Below are 18,946 nucleotides of genomic sequence, written 5' to 3'. Positions count from 1 at the left end.
TACAAATAATTTTTGCTAAAAATTATTAAAATTAAATGAATTAACAATTTCAAACTCTGACTGAGGTTAATTGTTATTAAAATAAAAATAACCATCAAAACAAACATTTATTTTTTTTTTATAAAACGTCATATAAACCAATTTTTGTTATGAAAAAGAAAAATTAATTTTAGATTTTAACTTGAAAAGAAAGTTATAGTTAATAATAAATAAAAATGATATTAAAAGTTAATATTCAATTCATCAAAAAAAGCAAAAGAAGAATCTTAAAAATCTTATAAAAAGGAAAAAATGGGAGCAGGACTTGAAAAAACCATAAAAAAAGCAGCAGATGACAAAGAAAAGAAATTAACATTTTGTAAAAAAGGAATAAAAAAATTACCACCAAGTATTAACACTGTTACTTCATGTGAATCATTGAACCTTGCCTTTAATGAAATTCGAGACTTACCAATAGAAATTGGAGAGTTATTTAATCTTGAAGATTTAAATCTTAACAATAATCAAATTAAAGAACTTCCAAAACAAGTTACTAACTTACTTAAATTAAAAAATTTTTCCATTTCATACAATATGCTTACTTCATTGCCAAGTAATTTCTTTATGTATTCTCAATTAAGGTCATTAAATTTAACTCATAATAGACTTTCTGTTCTTCCAAAAGGAATTAGTTATTGTACTCAGTTAGTAGAAATAAGAATGAATTTCAATGAATTTGATTATATTACAAATGAAATTGAGAAATTAGTAAATCTTAAAACCTTAGTATGTACTCACAACAAATTGTCTATGTTACCACCAGGACTTGGATCATTAAAGAGTCTTGATACATTAGAACTATCAAATAATAGAATTAGAACTATTCCATTTACAGTCTGTAAATTAAATCAATTAAGAAATTTCAAACTTTTAATGAATGAAAAGTTAGAAAAAAAATATAAAACTTCTTATGAAACTAAACAAACACAGGCATTTATTAAAGACTGTGGAACAAAAGACTTTGAGGGGTTGTACAAAAAAGATTGTATGGACCATATCGGATTCTTTGCTAAATGTTTAGGATGTTCAGAGAATGATGCTCATAGTTATTTCAAAACAATTAAAGAAGAAGAAGACAAGCAAACAAAACGAATGGAAGAATTACAAATACTTCAAGAAGAAAAATTCCGTGAAGAACAAAGAGTTATAGAACATGGAGAATTAGTTAAAGCAGGTGAACAACCACAAATTCATGAAGAAAACACTAACAATGGAAATTCTCAACAAACAGAAGAACAAGTAAAAGAAGTTCCAGAAGAAGAAGAAAAACCACAACAAACGAAAGGATCAACGGTTGAATTAATTTAAAGAAAAAAGTAAACATAATAATTGAAAACAGGGTTTTTTATTTAAAAACAACTAGGTTGTTATTGGGTTATTTAATGAATAATTTTAAATTTTTGAAGAATTTGTAATACTATAGCAATGACTACAAATAAAATAATAGAAAGGGTTGAAAATAATAAATAACCCAAAGTACCATTATCCATGAGTGTATCTTCTAGTCCCATTTTTGTATTAATGAAAAATTATAAGTTTTATATTGTTAAAGATTTTTATAAAAAGAAAAAAAAAATATTGTTATTAAAAATCATTTAAACATTGGATTTTCTATAACATCTCCTCTTATATAATGTTGTAAAAATTCTTGTAACTTTAATTCATTTAAAATAAATTCACTATGTTTTAATTGACTTTGTTCAAAGGGTTCTGTATATTTATTAAAGTAAATACAAGATGAAGCAGTTAGTGTTGAATTAATATGAACACAAATTCTTCCATTTCTTAAATAAATATATAATAAATCAGGAGATTCTTTTTTTAATTTATGACTAATAAAACATTCTTGATTATCACAAATAAAGGCACCACAATTTAAACAATATGAGCATTTCATATATTCTTTTGGTAATTCATTACATACACTACATTTTTGTTCCGCAAATTGACCTACAAAATCTTTAAAATATTTTTGTAATTTAAAATCAAAAATTGGTTGTTTGATATCAGGCAAACTATTAAATGAAAGTTCATCAATAAATCCCATCATTTCATAAACTCTTAGATATACATTAATTTCTTTAATATGAATAATTTCATTTAATAATTTTATTTGATCATTGAGTACACATGTCAATTGTTCAGTAAGTTGTTTAATACTTAGACATTCTTGTAGTTGTTTTTGTATATTCGTTGGTAATATCATATTTTGATAGTGAATGTTATCATCAATACAAACAAATTCATCATGACATAATCCAAGTTGTTTTGCAATACAAGCACAATTCCTTGCTTGTGATGTCCAAGCAATACGTTCTATTGTATTTGATTGAGAAATTAAACTAAATAAATAAATTTTTAGAGGATTTTTACATTGTTGATAATAGTCTTCAATATCATAGTGCATTTGATGAATGTCTTGAAATAATTCAGTTTCACAAAAAATAAACCGAGCTATTTCTAACAATGATAGTATTATTTGTCTGTCTGTTTCTTTATATAAATAATTTAATTCTGAAGAACATTGTAATGATACTATTGTACCATATAAACAATCAATCACATTTTCTAATATATCAATTTCTTTACTTTTTTCATCATAAAACTCATTAGAAATACAATTTCTTAATACCTCTTTTCTTGTAATTTCTTTTCCTTCACTAATAGTTGATTCTTCTTTCTTAAATTCATTTTGATGAGGTAGAAAATGATTAATTTGATATTTACATATTGGGCATATATTTCTTTTATAATGTTGATAACAACTATAGTGTACAGTATGTTGACATCCATTAACATTGCATTTCACTTTAATTCCATTATGCATTTTTCTGATAGTTTCAACTTTTTTATTTTCACTAAAGCAAGTAAAAAATCCTACAATATCATTCTTTTTTTGTTGACATATAACACAAATTTCTTCTTCTTCTTCTTTAACTAATTCTTGTAATTCTTCTTTATCTTTTAGTAATATTTTATTTTGTTGGTTTATCATTCGTTTTTTTATTTGTGCTTGTTTGTCTTTATGGTGTTTTATATTTTTTCTTTGTTCTTTCTTATAATTTTCATATTCTACCTCAAACTCATTTCCAATTTCTTTAACAACTTCATTCATTTCAAATAACTCTTTTTCTTTCATCCCCATTTCTCTTCCAAAATATTTCATATATTCATTTATTTGAAACATTTCTTCATCACTTCTCATCAATCTTTCCATTTCATGATTTGGCTCTGATAAAATATATCTCCTTGTTGTGATAGTTTTATTCAATTCTTCAACAACATCATTACATTCAAGAATTAACATAATAATAAGTGGTGAAATATCTTCTAATCTTAATTCAATTATATCCTTAATTAATGAATAAAGTAAAACACTTTGAAATAATATTTTATGAGGCTCATCTTTTCTTAGACTATTAAATTGGTACCTATGTGGTAATGGGCTTTGAGGTTGTAATAAACAAGTGTTAATAAGAACTTCTTTTTCTGATAATTTTAATAATGGAGTTAAAGGGTCTATTTCTTCTAAATAATATTTTCTTAATTGTTTATTATCTTTATCATAAACAAGATCAAATACATCGTATGTATTGAAATTACGTATCATTACTTTTTTACTTATTTCATTTGGCTTAGTATTACCACTAATAATATGATGCGAAATTATCAGTTTTAACATATCTTCATCAGACAAATCATTTAATAACTCAAATCTTCTATCTATTTGTATTAGCAGTGTTAAATAATTCACAACAATTTCTTTCTTTTTGCTAATTTTATGTATTGAATAGTGTTTAATACTTTGAGAATATTCAATCATTTCAAACATGACACAACTTTCTTTAATAAAATATTCTACTCCAACAATAGGAATAAGTACTCTAACCATTGTATAATCACTTAAAATTGTTCTTAGATTTGTTCCAGAAACATAATACCAATAAAAAAGCAATACTGTGTCATCATTGTATATATATACTTTATTCTCATAATCTTGTCGAAATTTAATTGACAACAAACAATATTGAAGAATTAATTTAGCATCTTCTTTTTGGATTAATGGATTAATCCCTTCCTTTATACTTCTAAGATAAATTGAAAGAAAAAATGGTAAAATAAATCCCATAGGTGAACATGGTTGATTTGTTTGATGAATTCTTACATCTATATTATCTCCATCAAGCACAATAGAAGGAACTTCTTTAAAATATTTTTGTATGTGTTGAATAAGAATTGCCAATACTTCATTATAAGCAGCATATAAATATTGAATATTAATATTAGGTATAAGACGAGATGTAATTAGATAAAGACAATAAATCTTTTTTAAAATTTCTTGACGAGATTGGTTTTGTTGTTCATGAATTTTTGAACATGGAAGTGTTTCAAAACGATTAGATAATGTAGCTAAAAACACTGCAGTTTTAATTACACATGACTTATCAAATGGAGCATTTTGTATTTCATTTGGACAATAAAGAAAAACATCCCAAAGAAAGTCATAAACATTTTGTACTTGTTGTATTGTAGTTGTTGTATTCTGACTAACATAACCATCAAGTACTGATTGGGTAATAGAAATAAATTGTAAATAACGTTCTTTATTAAAGAATAAATATTTATTATTGTTATCTTTATAAGAACGAAAGATAAAGGTATTACAAAAAACTTCATTCAATGAGTGTTGAGAAAACTCTAATGAATAAATAAAGAGTTTATAAATAATTTCATGGTCAAAATGAATCAAAGTTAAGTCAGTTTGAAATGATGTCAAAATTTTAATTAATGTTGTTGGTGGTTTTGGTGTTGTAAACATCTTTTCATACAAAAATTCATGATAAGTAATGTTTTGTTGATGAAGCTGTTCAATAAGAACAGATGATGAAGGAGAGAATTGTTTTGTTAAAAGCTCTGCAATAATTAAATAAAATAAGTCAACTCGCATTAATTTTAAAATAATGTCTCCAATCTTTTCTACTTCTGTAATATTGTTTCTTATTAATTCAAAAACATACACATCAATACATTGAGTCATTTTTTCAGGAAACTCTCGGTATTTGTCTGGAAGTAATAACCTTAAATTTCCTGTAAATTCTTTCCCATGAAGACGACAAAATCCCTCTTCTTTCCATTGACTTTCATCGCCACAGTCACAAGTAAAATTTGACGATTCAGTAATCGAATAGTCATGACCTTTATGGTCACTGCCATTAAAACATAATGCACATAAACAAGCACTTTCATTTTTTGAACATGTTTTGCAATGATAAATAAGTGACTTTTGTCCATACCCAACAGAACGACAATGCCTTGTATGAACAAGGTTTTGACATAATATTATAGCAGAATCAAGTGTAGTTCCAATAATGTTTTCTACCATTGCCAAACCAAATCAATTCTTTTTATTTATAAAAATCATTTTTTTTTTGTTTTTTATTGAAATATTATTTATGTTTAATTTCAATTAATTATCATTTTCTTTTTATTTTTCTTGATCTTTTTATTCAAATAAGTAACTCTAGAATTTCTTTTGGGATCAAGTATATCTTAGTCTAAACATTATTTTATGAATTACAGTCATTCTCCAATTATTTTTTTATAGACAATGTATTATTATTCTCATTTCTTTGTTTATCTATTTTCTTATTATTTCTTTTTGGTTTATTCGTTATTCTTCAATTGATTGTTATGTTTTTTGCTTGTTAATATTCTTTTTATATCTTCTTTTATTTAATATGTTTATTTGTTATAAAATAAAAAGTTATTATTTGTTTCATAACATAATTTGTTTTTCTTATCTATTTCATCATGGTTTTATGATCTGTTTTGTATTGTATGTTTATTTAAATATCATTTTTAAGATGTCTCATTAGTTATTATTTTAATATATGACTTAATGATTCATCAGATTAATTTTATAATTATTTTTGATGATATTATTATTAAATACAATACATCTTTTCATCTCCTAATTATGCTCAATGACTGATGACATTAACCATCTAATCTCATTGTAAAACAATTTGATATTTTATCATATTTACAAACCAAGCAAAATAATAAATTTTGAATGACAAAAAGCACAAAAGATTTAATTGATTTTAACATAAATCATAGAAATAAAAAACTATAATTCATTCCAGTTTCATTATTCCATTCAAATATAACATGATAAAAACATTGTAATATATTATATTATTGTGAAAATTAACAAATTGGTATTTAAACAAGAATCAAAATATATTTTAGATACTAAAAAAGTTAGTTATAAATAAAATATTACCAAAGAATTGTTGGATATAAATTAGAGAAAACCTAAAAATCATTTCAATACCATCAATTGATAAGTGAAGAAAGATATTCAACCATTGACTTTTGTTCATCTGAGATGAAGGGATATGTTTTTAGAACTTCAAAGATTGTCTTACAATCCATCATTAAATTGTTATCATTTCTTTTACTGGCAGCAAATAATACGTCTTCAACAAGTTTCAATGTTAAATCAAACATTTCTTGATTTGGCTCATTCTGTTCGATATTAGAAACTAATTCAGAATATCCAAAGAATTTATTTTCTATAATATCCTCATTTGAACTTAATAAATTTGAATACCATTGAAGTATTCTCTTACTGACATCTTTTAAGGTAAATAACTTTTTTGAAACACAAGGCAAATATTTTTTGTGTGTTAAAGACTCATATGTCTTTATTGTTAAATTTAAAAGATTTTGAACATCATCCCATGTTGCTCTTTTTTCACATTCATATGCCATCATTTTTAAAAGAGTTTTTTTGAATTCTTCAATATAATTGTTTAGTTCTAATGAAATACCATTTTGTGTTTTTACCGCATAAACAATAAGATACAATTGCTTAACAAAGTCATCTTCAGAGTATAAACCATTTTTTTTGGAGTCAATGACTTGAGTCCTTAACTTTTCAGTATTGCTTTGGGACATTAAGAAATTAGATAATGTTATTCCAATAGAATAAATGTCATTAGTCGTTTTATCTTCAGCCTTATCCCAATCGTCAGGAAGCATTAATGGAGTATACATTTTAGTTACTCCAGGATTAGTTGGAGAAAGAGCAATTGCAGTACCTAAATCTCCAACAAGAGCTTTACCATCTTTAATAAAGATATTATTTAATTTATAGTCTCTATTAAAACAACCTAAATTTTTAAAATTAATTGCACACGATAATATATCAATAATATATGTTAGTGATTTTTCTGGATTATTTTGTAATTCAAATTTTGGAGTTTTTAATTCATTTTCTAATGTAGTATCTGCCCAAGTTCTTATTAAATAATACTTCTTTGTACTTTTATCTGCATAATATCCAACAACAGGAAGTATATTAATTTGATCATTAACTAAAAAACTCATTCCTTTTTCTCTTTGAAAAACCCATTTAGTATTTGGAAGATTACTTTTAAATTGTTTAATTGAAACATCTATCTCTTCATTATCTTTAGTCTTTAATTTTCCTTTAAAAATAAATGCAGCTCCTCCTCGACCAATACTTTGAATAGAAGAAGATTTATCTTTTGGTTTTAAGACAATTTTTGATGATATACTACTAACAGGTTCTGAGTCAATAACATTTTCAAAAGAAACTTCTTTTCCATCCGTTGAAATGAAAAATAAATCTTTAGAATTTATTCTAACTCCATGTTTTCTGTTATAAATTTTTTGATAATATCCGTGTTGAAGAATATTTTGAATAGAATTCATATGACATAAATCAAATAGAAACATTTTAATTTCATTGTAACTAGACTCTTTTCCATTGCACAACTCAACCATTCTTTTTAAATTTAAACGAACATTATTTAAGTTAATTGGTTTAATATTACTTTTTGCTGGGTCAAAATCAATGAAGAACCATTTAATGTTGTCAGAATAAAGATTTAATAAATAAAATAATTCCCCATATGCATAAACTTTATTTCTTTCGTCACTAAGAACAAAGTCCTCTAATGTAATTTCAGGTAGTTTATGTTCATATTTAATTGCTATTTCTAAGATGTCACAAATAAGACATTCAAATCTAACTATCTTATTTTCATATTGTAAATTAATTTTTGATACTTCAATCTCACTTAATAACGTTCTACTAATCCCTTTGACAACTACATAAATTTCCTGGACTGACTTATCAGAGCCTTTACAAAATGGTTTAATCTTCTCCGGATCTAATTGTTTAAATACATCATCCATATAAGGACGTGGGTAATGCACCCATGATTTAGTATGTTTCTCTCTTTCATCTTTTAAGTTATGATATTCAATTTCTTGGTTTTGATTTATACTAATCTTTTTAATTTGTTCTTCAGACGTTGTCATAAAATTCTTAATTTTTAGATCTTTCTCTGTTTTTAATAAAAAAAAATATTAAAAGTCATTCAAAACAATTTCAATCAATATTACCCCCTTTTTTTTCTAAAAAGTTATATGTCCTTTTCTACTTGAATTGCCATCACTTTTATTGTTTCCATATCGTTTTCTATCTTTTTTATCATTTTCAGACTTCTTTCTATCATTTCCATCTCTTCTTCTTTCTCCTCCATCTCTTCTTCTTTCTCCTCCATCTCTTCTTCTTTCTCCTCCATCTCTTCTTCTTTCTCCTCCATCTCTTCTTCTTTCTCCTCCATCTCTTCTTCTATCATTTCCATCTCTTCTTCTATCATTTCCATCTCTTCTTCTATCATTTCCATCTCTTCTTCTATCATTTCCATCTCTTCTTCTTTCTCCTCCATCTCTTCTATCATTTCCAGAACCTTTTCTTCCTCGTTCTTCATTTGGATCTTTGCTATTTCCAATTCCAACATCATCAGGGAAATAAGCAGGAACAGTAATATTAACAATAGCTTTACTCCATTTTGATTTAGACTTTAACAACTTATTGGCAATTTTTGTTGGTAAATCAAAAAAGACAAAATGGTCTTTATAAACATATACTTCACCCAATTTATCAATTTCAGATGGTTCAAGAGTTTTACCTAAAAGGAATTTGGTACCACTAAATCCAGTTGTTGTTCCTTTAGTTTCCATAAACAAAGTTTTAACACCAGGCTCTCCTTGAAGAAGGGAACGATCAGAATCGTCATTACTAACAGTACTCAATGAAGCAATTACTTTACATAAGACAGTCTCAGCATCTCCTGTTTCTAATAATTTTTTAGAAATATCTCTAAATAATTCAGCAGTTGCATCAGGAATTTCTTTAATTTCTTCTGGTAAATTTCCACAAGTAACTTCAGCGATTTGAGCCTTTTGTGGAGTTCCAATTCTTTGGAAATGGATTTTAATTCTACTCTCAATTAATTGAAGTTGAGGAAGTTCTTTCCTAGTAAACAAAGTAATTGTAGTTCCTTCCTTTCCTGCTCTAGCAGTTCTACCAGCCCTATGAACATATTGTGGAATATCTTTTGGTACATGAGTCATAATTATCAAATCAACACCACTAATATCAAGACCTCTTGCAGCAACGTCAGTAGCAACTAATACATTAAATTTATTTTCTCTAAAACCATTTAACGTTTGTTCTCTTTGTTTTTGTTGAATATCACCATGCAATTGTTGACACTCAAAAATTGGATTAATAGCAATAGCACAATCGGTACATTCAGCTTTGGTATCACAAAAAACAATAGTTCTTCCTGTTCTACCATATACCCTGATAAGGTCTGCAATAGTTTGTGTTTTGGATTGATAAAAGATTCTACAAGCAAGATGTTTAGCGTTCTTTGGAACTTGAGTATTTCCTACTGTAACATCAATAACTTCTGCATCATCTCTTAAATACTTTTCACTGATTTCTTTAACCCATGCTGGCATAGTTGCACTAAACAATAATGTTTGAACAGTACTCTCTTTTGGAACACTTCCATGAACAAAATCCATAATTTGAGTAACTTCTTCTTTAAATCCAATATTTAACATTTCATCAGCTTCATCAAGAACAATTGTTTCTATAGAGTCTAATTTTAAAAATTGTCTATCAAAAAGATCTCTAACCCTTCCTGGAGTTCCAACAATTACATCAACTCCACTTTGTAATTTATTAATTTGTCCCTGAATATCAACACCTCCATAAACACAAATAACTTTAAATTTTCCACATGAACATTGTGTAAATTCTTCTGCTATTTGAATAGCTAATTCTCGTGTTGGTGATAAACAAATAACTCTTGGGTTCTTTCCTTTTCTTTCATTTTCAGCTCTTAGTCTTTCCATAAGTGGAAGAGTAAAAGAAATTGTTTTACCACTTCCAGTTTGTGCTTTTCCAACAACATCTTTACGATAATAAATTGGTGAATAAGTAGATACCTGAATTGGGAATAAACTATTAATTCCTCTTTTTTTTAACATTTCTTGTGCTGATTCGGATACTGGTGGATCCATACGATCAAATGAACCAGGGTTATCATCTGGCATAGGAGATTCTGGGATGTTTGGTGATGGTGTAGAACCATTAAGTTCTTCATTTATGGGACTACCAGTTTTTGTAACAGGAATTAAAAATCCTTTAAGGGCAGAAGGTTTTTCAATTTGCTCATCATCTCCATCAATTTTTCTATGTTTTCCATTTGAGAGTGATTGTCTTTTCATGTACTTCTTGTTTTAAGAATTTAAAAAACTAGGGTTTGTTTTTCTATTCTTTCACTGAAATTCTATTTTTGTTATTTCTTTTTGAAAAAGTACAACAGAATTTTTATATAATAAATCTTTCAAATACTTTCTATTCATTCATTAAATTAAATCTTTTTCTTTAATTCAATACTTCTATTAGTTTTATTAAAACTCCTTACAAGCTATTTGCTAAACTTTTCTTTGTTTCTTTTCTTGACCATAAAAAGAAAAACAATAATTAAAAAAGTTAGACTATTGGTTCTTTGTTCTCTGAAATTTAAAAAGTATTGATCTTAACACTCTTATGATTGTGTTGGTATTACAGATTTTTTTGAAGTTAGTCATATACATAAATTAAACCAAAGCATGAAACAAGATTATTTGGGTTGACAATAATTAATAATCCCTTTTGTTTAAAGAACCAGATGAATAAGCAATTCAAAGACTAATTTTTCAATGTCATTCAAATTTTATTTTGCATTTCCACACAAATTTTCTATTTATTTTGATTCTTGTTGGAACAAAAACTATTAATATCTAATCTCTATTAATTAAAATATACCAAAAAAGAAAGTGCTATTGTCATTGAAGAGTTAAAAAAACAAAAAAAGAAATTAATAATTTTCATATGTTTTAGTTTAGTGCTTTGTCTGTTAAAAAAAGATGATGGTGATAATACAATGAAATGAATAAAAATTATCTAATAATCTATATTTTCATGCTGTTTTGTGATGATTGACATTTTTTCATCTTTTTGAATTTTTATTATTTGCATACTATCATTTTTATTATTTTTATTTGTTTTTTGTTTAGTACAATGATTCAACTCCAAAGATCAACTGTATGTCATTATAGAAGAAATGAATGATTAATAAATATAAATGATGAATGTGTTATTGAATTAGTAAGAACAGTAATGTACTACTGTACCAGAGAAAGTGAAATAAGAAATAACATATTAGATAGATGGTACAGTAAGAAAGGAATATGGAATAGAATTAAAAACAATAATTCATAAAATAAATGAAACAAAAATAGAAGAAATAATAAATGAAGGGATAGAAAATAAAAAAGAAAAAGAAGTAGTAGTAGAAATAAAGAAATTAATGACAAATACACCAAAAAATGGAAGTGTCATCAAATAAGTGACATTTTAGAAGATGGATTGAGTCAAAATGAGTAGATAAAACTATTACAGTGAAAGCATGGAAGTCATTCAATATTAAAAAGAATGCATTTCTACATTTAACTAAAATGCAAGATGGAGCAATATTTTGTGTGTATAGGAAAGCAAAAATAATGAAAAATGAAAGATTGAAATACTCAACACTTTGTAAAGACAATATAGCTACAGTAGAACATATTCTACTATCTTGTATTTATCATAATAAATCACAAATAGAAAACCATGACAATATTGGCATAATAACATTGATTAATAAGAAAATATACAGGAAATATTCAATATAAAAATCCCCATATGAAACAATGTTCAATATAAAGACATTACTATGATATTGAACAAATAATACTTAAAAGTGAATGACAATACCACAAAATACCAGACATATATATTAGATAAAAAGAATAAAACTGTTCTAATATTTGATATGACTATTGTGGCTGATCACAATATTAATGGAGCCTATTTGAAGAAAAGAAATAAGTATAATGAATTAAAGAATATTCTAATGAAAATAGAAAAGTTAAAAGATGTCAGAATAATTCCAGTAATAATTTCAATTAATGGATTAATAAATAATTCAAGTAATAGATTAATTAAAGAATTAAAAAATGAAATTGACATCGAGAAAGAAGTAAAAAACCTTGTCATAAAAAACATGATTGATGTCATGGAATACTGCCTTTATCATAACCAAACATACTCCGTAAAACTGCTAGAAAAAAGACTCAAGGATGTGATTAGTCTCCCCTGAGTCATTAACAATAGAATCTAGTTCTATTAATACTTATTTAATTGCTTATTATGTTATATATTTCATAATTTCAATTATTTTATTAGTGAAGAGAGTTATTAACAATAGTAATTTTCACACTTTTATACTTACTGACACAATTATTTCTTAAGTTTTTTATCATTCACAAACTCTTTTTTTGAATATTTTTATATTAACAGAATTGAGAATTCTTGGTATTATATTTTTAATATATATAACATTACTAGAAAATAACTAAAATAATAAAATCATTAATAATCTAAAAATAAAAATAAAATAAATCTCAAAAAAGGAAAAACTTAAAAAACAAAACGAGGAAACTTCATGAATTCACCTGCTGGAGAAAGACGTAGAAATAATAAAAAGACACAACAACCGAGACAACAGTGTTATGCAATTTATTTTAAACCAAGTGTTCCACAACCTGTTCCAAAAGATCAATTTCAACCATTTAATGAAAAGAAGTATCAAGAGTTTTCTAAGCCAACAAGAAGACCAATATCCCCTCTTCCACCACACTATTTCACTTTAAATTAACAAAAATTCTAAATGAAATAAAAAAAAACATTAATTAAACTAATTTTCATCTTATTAAAACAGAACGTCGTCTGAGTACCTAAAGAAGAAGGTTAATTTAGTTGTTATTGAATTATTTTAGTTGTTTAAGGGATTTTATTATAATTAAATGTAAAGACTCAAATTATCTTAAAGAACTATTGAGTTATTCAATTGAAACAAAAGACTGAAATTTAAAAAAAATTTCATCATTTAACTAAATACTATTTAATAGTCAATGAAGAAAAAAATAATTTATTGATTTAAGGAGTTATAATCAGAGGATTATGTAGTCAAGAGTGAGTATTCATAAAATTTTATATAACATATATTAATTACCTAAATTTATTTAATAGTATAAACTTTAAATAATTATCTTAACCACCATATTTATATAAATATATTGAAGAATAAAACGTAGTTTGTGAATATAATAAACTATTATTAACATTTAATTAGAATAGTTATAATAAATTATATAAAATATATTTTAGTGAAGCTCCAAAATTCATTTTTCATAGTGAAAAGAGATAAAAAAAAAAGTATGTGGTAGTATTGAGGTAGAGTATTAATAATTATAGTACTGAAGTTATTACTTGAAAAATTGGAATAAGAAACGTCATTAAAACAATGGTTTGTAAAAGAATGTCTAATGAATCTGACACAATCATTATTTTTGTAAGAAAATTTTCATTATTAATTTAGATTCAACAAAAAATTAAATATTTATTTATTAAGAAGTATAACATTTTTTATTATTTATAACAGAAACTTATAAAGAAATATGTGACTTTTTTTAGAAATCCATTTGTTAAAACAGTTATTTTTTATCAAAATTATATAAGTTAAGTAAAAATTTATCTATAATTATTTTGTATTTTTCAAACTACCAAAATAACCCAATTTATGTATCAACTTTATTAAGTGTTGTTTTTTATATCTAAGACTTTCTTAACTTAGTAAGCTCCTTTTGAGAAGAAAATGAATATGAAAACTAAAATTTCTTTATAAAAAGTTTTTTTACTAGTTGCAATGAATAAAGTTTTAAACATCTTATTTCAAATTGGAGGAGATATTATATATATTATAGTTACTGGAGCTGTTGCTGCTGTATTAACTTTTATTGATGGATTTCATATGGAAGTCCCAGGCGGAGAGAATAATGTAAATGTGTTATATCCTTATAGAGACTCTACGTTTAGTGAAGCTGTTGCTGGTATTGTTATTTATGCTTCTACTATTCTAATAATAATTGCATTCCAAATAAAAAGATTAAGTTTTAAACATACTATATTTACTTTTATAGGATTAGGTGCTTCAGTAACTACATGGTTAATGTTTGTTCAAGGTGGAAAAATATATGCTGGTAGACCACGTCCTAATATGTATGCTTTAGTTGCACAAGGAAAAGAAAAAGATGCATGGAAGAGTTTCCCATCTGGACATTCTGCTGCATCATTTTGTGGATATACTTATCTTTCATTATATATTGCAGGTGAGTTGCGTATATTTAGTGATAGACCAGAGTTATGGAGAAGTTTGTTTATATAAAAAAATAAAAATCTTTATTTATTTATGAATAGTGATTCCAGTGATTATTCCTATGTTTCTTGCAGGAATTATTGTGTTAACTAGAACAAGGGACTATTACCATAACTTCAGTGATGTTCTTGCAGGTTCAATTATTGGTATATTATCTGCTTGCATAGGATATTTTTCAAAATTTGAAAGTCTTTTTAGTCCAAAGGCAGGTGAAATAAGACTTACTTGTCGTAATCATAAAAAGAATAATGAAGATATACCAGATGAAGAGATGGCTGAGATGTCATAAGCAATTCAATCTTTTGATTTAATTAATATTTTATGATTATTTTTAATATATTAATAAGAAATTATACATTATTATTATTTAATCATAAAAAGTTATATTTATTAAAAATAAGAAATTTAATAATACAAGAAATTATAAGTATAGTAAAATAAAGAAAAGTTTAAAAAGAGATTTGATAATAGAAAGAAATAATCAAAAACTAAAAAAGTTAATGAACGATCCAATTCATAAAATTCCTGATGATAATAAAATTAATGCTATGATTGATATGATTCGTGAAGGTAATTTTAAAACAATGCTAAGAGATGTTGATAGACAATTAAAGAAAAAACCAAATAACCAATTTTGGAAAGCAATGAAAGCATATGGATTAGCATATACAGGACAATTAGAAAAAGCTGATGAAATCAATAACTCTTTAATAAAAGAAGATGTTATTACACCAATAACAATGAATTGGATATTATATGGATATAGAGCAAGTAAAAATATTGATGGATATGTTCAAGCAGTTAAAATTTTTTATGAGAAAGATAAAAATAATGATGATAGAATTAAAGACCGTTTCTTTATTGCACAAATTGAAAATGATTATTCATTACAACAAACACTTATTAGTGAATTAATAAAAAAACATCCAAATAAAGAAAAATATATTGAATTAAGAATGTACTTATTAGCATCTAATCCAAAAACAAGAATTATGGCTAAAATGATGTTAACTCGTTCACATCAAAAGAAAGGAGAAGTTATGATATTATTAGATATACTTCAAAAAGAAAAAAATTATAAAGAAATGATTAAATTACTTGAAGAAAGTATTTCATCAGGTATGTTTTGTCGTTTTGAACAACGAGAAAATTATCTAGTTATTATGGAATTATTAGAAAAAAGTGAACAATATGAACTTATTCCAAATAAGGTAATAAGTTATTTAGATGAATTTAAAGATGAAGATTATAGTGCATACACTTATTTATTACATTCACTTAAATATTTAAAAGAAGAAGATAGAAAGAAATATTTAGAGCTTATAAATAAAAGAAAAGAAATGAAATTTAGTTCTACTATGAGAAGGTCAGTATTTATATTTCTTATTGAATATCAACTTCAATTTGGAACAAAAGAAAATGTTCAACAAGAAATATTAAATTATTTAAAAGAATTTTCACAATTAAGATTATGTGCATCTGATATTATTCCAAAGTTAAATAATGAGACTGCATTATCTATGATTGACATAACAAAAGATTATCCTTTGTTTAATGCACAATTAAAATTAAAATGTTGTTTAGAACTTACAGAAGAAGATATTAAAAAAATACAAGGAGAAACAGTTGAAAAAAATATTGTAGAAATTTGTAACTTAATACAAAACTATCAAAGAGAACATAATAGAAATTCATTATTTAAAGCAATTAACATTTGTGAAGATGAATTAAAGAAAAATGAAGATGAACATGAATTTCATATGTTAGAAGTACAATGTTATTTAATGCTTGGAATGAGAGAAGATGCAGTTGAAGAAATTATGCATCAAAGAATGGATATTAAAGATGTATTATTAGAGTCATTAGGACATCATATATTTCCAATATTTTATTCATTAGGAATAAATGATAAATATGAAACAATAATAAAAAAATATTATAATTTTCATAAAGATCATGCTATTTATATGAAAGATAATGTAACTCAAGCTATTGACTCAATGAATTGGGAAGAATTAAATGATTTATTTAAATTTGAAGAGGAATTAAAAAAATCAAGTACAAAAGCTGGAGTAAATATATTTGAAGTGTTAAGACAACTCCAAGACTCTCTTATCCATTCATTTGAAAATAATAAATTTATTCATGAAAAATGTATTAATAAAATTCAAAAAATTATTGAGATGTATCAACCAATAGGAACAGAACTTATTGATAATTGTGATAGACACGCTTATTTTTGTGAAACTTTTTATACTTTACCTCATCTTCAATTAGTTTCTCCATTTTATGATATTGAAAGAAATAATCAACAATATCAACAACTTTATTCATTAAATCAAATTCTTCTTCTATTACAACAATCAAAAAAACCTTATCAATTTAAAGACTTTAATATTGAAGGAGAACTTAATCAGATGGTTATTAAAGTAATGAATTGTATTGTTCAAGAAAAAGTTGAAGAAGGAAATGAATTATTAGAATCAATTTGTAAATGGATTAACACTCAATTTAATACTCTCACAGAAGAAGAATATCTTCTTATAAGAAGAAATTTATTACTCACAGTTGAAACTATTGGATTGACATTCTTCTTGATAAAGAAGAATAATTCATTTAACAAAAACCTTATTAATCTTTTAAATGAATTAAAGAAAGAAAAGTCTGTTAATATCACAGAACAATCTTCAGAGATAGAAAAGAAATTTGTGTCAAAATATTCTTCTTATAATAAAGAAGTTAGTTTAATTGTCGAACGTTTTAAAAAAATAAACTAATCAACTATTGTGCTGGATTTATGTTTTATATAACTATTTTTAATTAAAAGAAAATTAATTTTTATTAAAGTCAACAAATTATTATAAATCACTTAACTTAAAAGAAAATTTTATTAAAAGTGATGCAAAAATTAAAAAAAAATGAAGTTTTATTTTGAATCAAAAATCATAAATTTGTTAAATTAGAAAAGAAAAGTGAGAATTAATGTAAAAAAGGAGGAGAAAAAAAGAGATTCAATTTTTCAAATAAAAAATAAAAAAGAAGTACTGAACTGAGAAAAATTAATCATCAGACATAAACGAAAATGCAGACAATGGAACTTGGGCAGTTTATCTTAAAACAAGAGCAGGAAAGGGTTATAGATAAACTGACCCATCAGGATGTACCAGTTTCTACTGAAGAAACATCAAAAGAACAAATTATTTGTTCTTCAACAGAAGATAAAAAGAATGAGTATGTTCGGAGTGTTTTAACAAAACCTAAAAAATTTGAAAAAAGTAAATTAATAAATCCAAAACAAAAACATCTAAAGAACTCATTAAATGGACCTCAAAAACTTACACAACAATCGTTAGATAAAATCAATAAATTATATTTTCTTCAGAAAGTTAATAGAATTAAAGAATGGATATTAACTAAGAATGATGATTCAGACTATCCTTATCCATTCTTATTGTAGTTTATTCAATTCACAATTACGAGAAATAAATTAATATAATTGAAACGTTTGTTGCTAACACTATTTGTTTGTTATAATTTTTTTTTGACTTCCAAAAAATGTCTTCTATTTCAAATAATTATGATTTAAAAAAAAAATTTGAAAAAGTATTTATCAAACGTTTATTGATATTTTTGTTCAAAAATAAATTTGTTAATTTTTAAAGGAATTTTTCATTATTATTTTTATCTTAGTGATTTTATTGACTTAATATTATGTTATTCATTTATACAACTCTGAAATAATTACCTGTTCGTAGTTTTACTGTAAAACAATGACTTTTTTATTTTATGAATATTATAATTTTTTCTACGTTATTAAACTCAACGTTAAAGTTATTGATTTTTATGCTAATAATAACATTAACACAATTACTTCATAATTCATACTGAAATAGTATCAAGTCATTCTTATGGGATAATCTTTTTTTAATATTTATTTACATTATTTCTGTTAGATTCTAGTATTTAAAATTAATTTTTAATTATTGATGTTTTGATTATAAACTTAGTTAGAATTATCATTTCTTTTATTTAAATGTTACATAAAATAAATTATTTCATTAGTATAAGAACAATAAAAATAACATAGAATAAATAGTAATATGATTAAAATAAGATATATTAATTGTTTACTATTGACATTTATACTTCATGTATAATTTAAGAATGATGTTTAATTCAAAAAAAGAATAATTCATACCTCTATTGGA

The 18,946-nt window shown here is 24.7% G+C and overlaps 7 protein-coding genes across 7 annotated transcripts, besides 1 other annotated feature; 4 read left to right on the top strand and 3 right to left on the bottom strand.

Moving 5' to 3' along the window:
* Positions 1-291: 291 nt before the first annotated feature.
* On the top strand, positions 292-1,347 carry EHI_119950 (uncharacterized protein; the record flags this gene model as incomplete). Its single annotated transcript, XM_644840.2, has 1 exon — positions 292-1,347. The coding sequence occupies one exon, from the start codon at positions 292-294 to the stop codon at positions 1,345-1,347; it is 1,056 nt and encodes a 351-aa protein (XP_649932.2).
* A 283-nt stretch (positions 1,348-1,630) lies between these two features.
* On the bottom strand, positions 1,631-5,422 carry EHI_119940 (uncharacterized protein; the record flags this gene model as incomplete). The annotated part of the gene is made up of 1 exon (XM_644839.1): positions 1,631-5,422. The coding sequence occupies one exon, from the start codon at positions 5,420-5,422 to the stop codon at positions 1,631-1,633; it is 3,792 nt and encodes a 1,263-aa protein (XP_649931.1).
* A 956-nt stretch (positions 5,423-6,378) lies between these two features.
* On the bottom strand, positions 6,379-8,394 carry EHI_119930 (protein kinase domain containing protein; the record flags this gene model as incomplete). Its single annotated transcript, XM_644838.1, has 1 exon — positions 6,379-8,394. The coding sequence occupies one exon, from the start codon at positions 8,392-8,394 to the stop codon at positions 6,379-6,381; it is 2,016 nt and encodes a 671-aa protein (XP_649930.1).
* Positions 8,395-8,490: 96 nt separating this feature from the next.
* EHI_119920 (DEAD/DEAH box helicase, putative) lies at positions 8,491-10,662 on the bottom strand (the record flags this gene model as incomplete). Its single annotated transcript, XM_644837.2, has 1 exon — positions 8,491-10,662. One exon carries the CDS (start codon positions 10,660-10,662, stop codon positions 8,491-8,493), a length of 2,172 nt encoding a protein of 723 aa, XP_649929.2.
* An 832-nt stretch (positions 10,663-11,494) lies between these two features.
* Positions 11,495-12,671: a repeat region.
* Positions 12,672-14,212: 1,541 nt separating this feature from the next.
* On the top strand, positions 14,213-15,049 carry EHI_119910 (lipid phosphate phosphatase, putative). Its single transcript, XM_644836.2, has 2 exons — positions 14,213-14,733; positions 14,780-15,049. The coding sequence occupies exons 1-2, from the start codon at positions 14,229-14,231 to the stop codon at positions 15,025-15,027; spliced, it is 753 nt and encodes a 250-aa protein (XP_649928.1). The 5' UTR covers positions 14,213-14,228; the 3' UTR covers positions 15,028-15,049.
* A 189-nt stretch (positions 15,050-15,238) lies between these two features.
* Positions 15,239-17,515, top strand: EHI_119900 (uncharacterized protein; the record flags this gene model as incomplete). Its single annotated transcript, XM_644835.1, has 1 exon — positions 15,239-17,515. The coding sequence occupies one exon, from the start codon at positions 15,239-15,241 to the stop codon at positions 17,513-17,515; it is 2,277 nt and encodes a 758-aa protein (XP_649927.1).
* A 305-nt stretch (positions 17,516-17,820) lies between these two features.
* Positions 17,821-18,195, top strand: EHI_119890 (uncharacterized protein; the record flags this gene model as incomplete). The annotated part of the gene is made up of 1 exon (XM_001914029.1): positions 17,821-18,195. The coding sequence occupies one exon, from the start codon at positions 17,821-17,823 to the stop codon at positions 18,193-18,195; it is 375 nt and encodes a 124-aa protein (XP_001914064.1).
* Positions 18,196-18,946: the final 751 nt, after the last annotated feature.

The sequence above is a fragment of the Entamoeba histolytica genome, genomic scaffold, assembly GCF_000208925.1.
Source record: "Entamoeba histolytica HM-1:IMSS scf_1104750518133 genomic scaffold, whole genome shotgun sequence".
Taxonomy (NCBI): Eukaryota; Evosea; order Mastigamoebida; family Endamoebidae; genus Entamoeba; species Entamoeba histolytica.
Note: the sequence above shows the minus strand (reverse complement) of the source record. Positions and strands in the feature narration are given on the sequence as shown.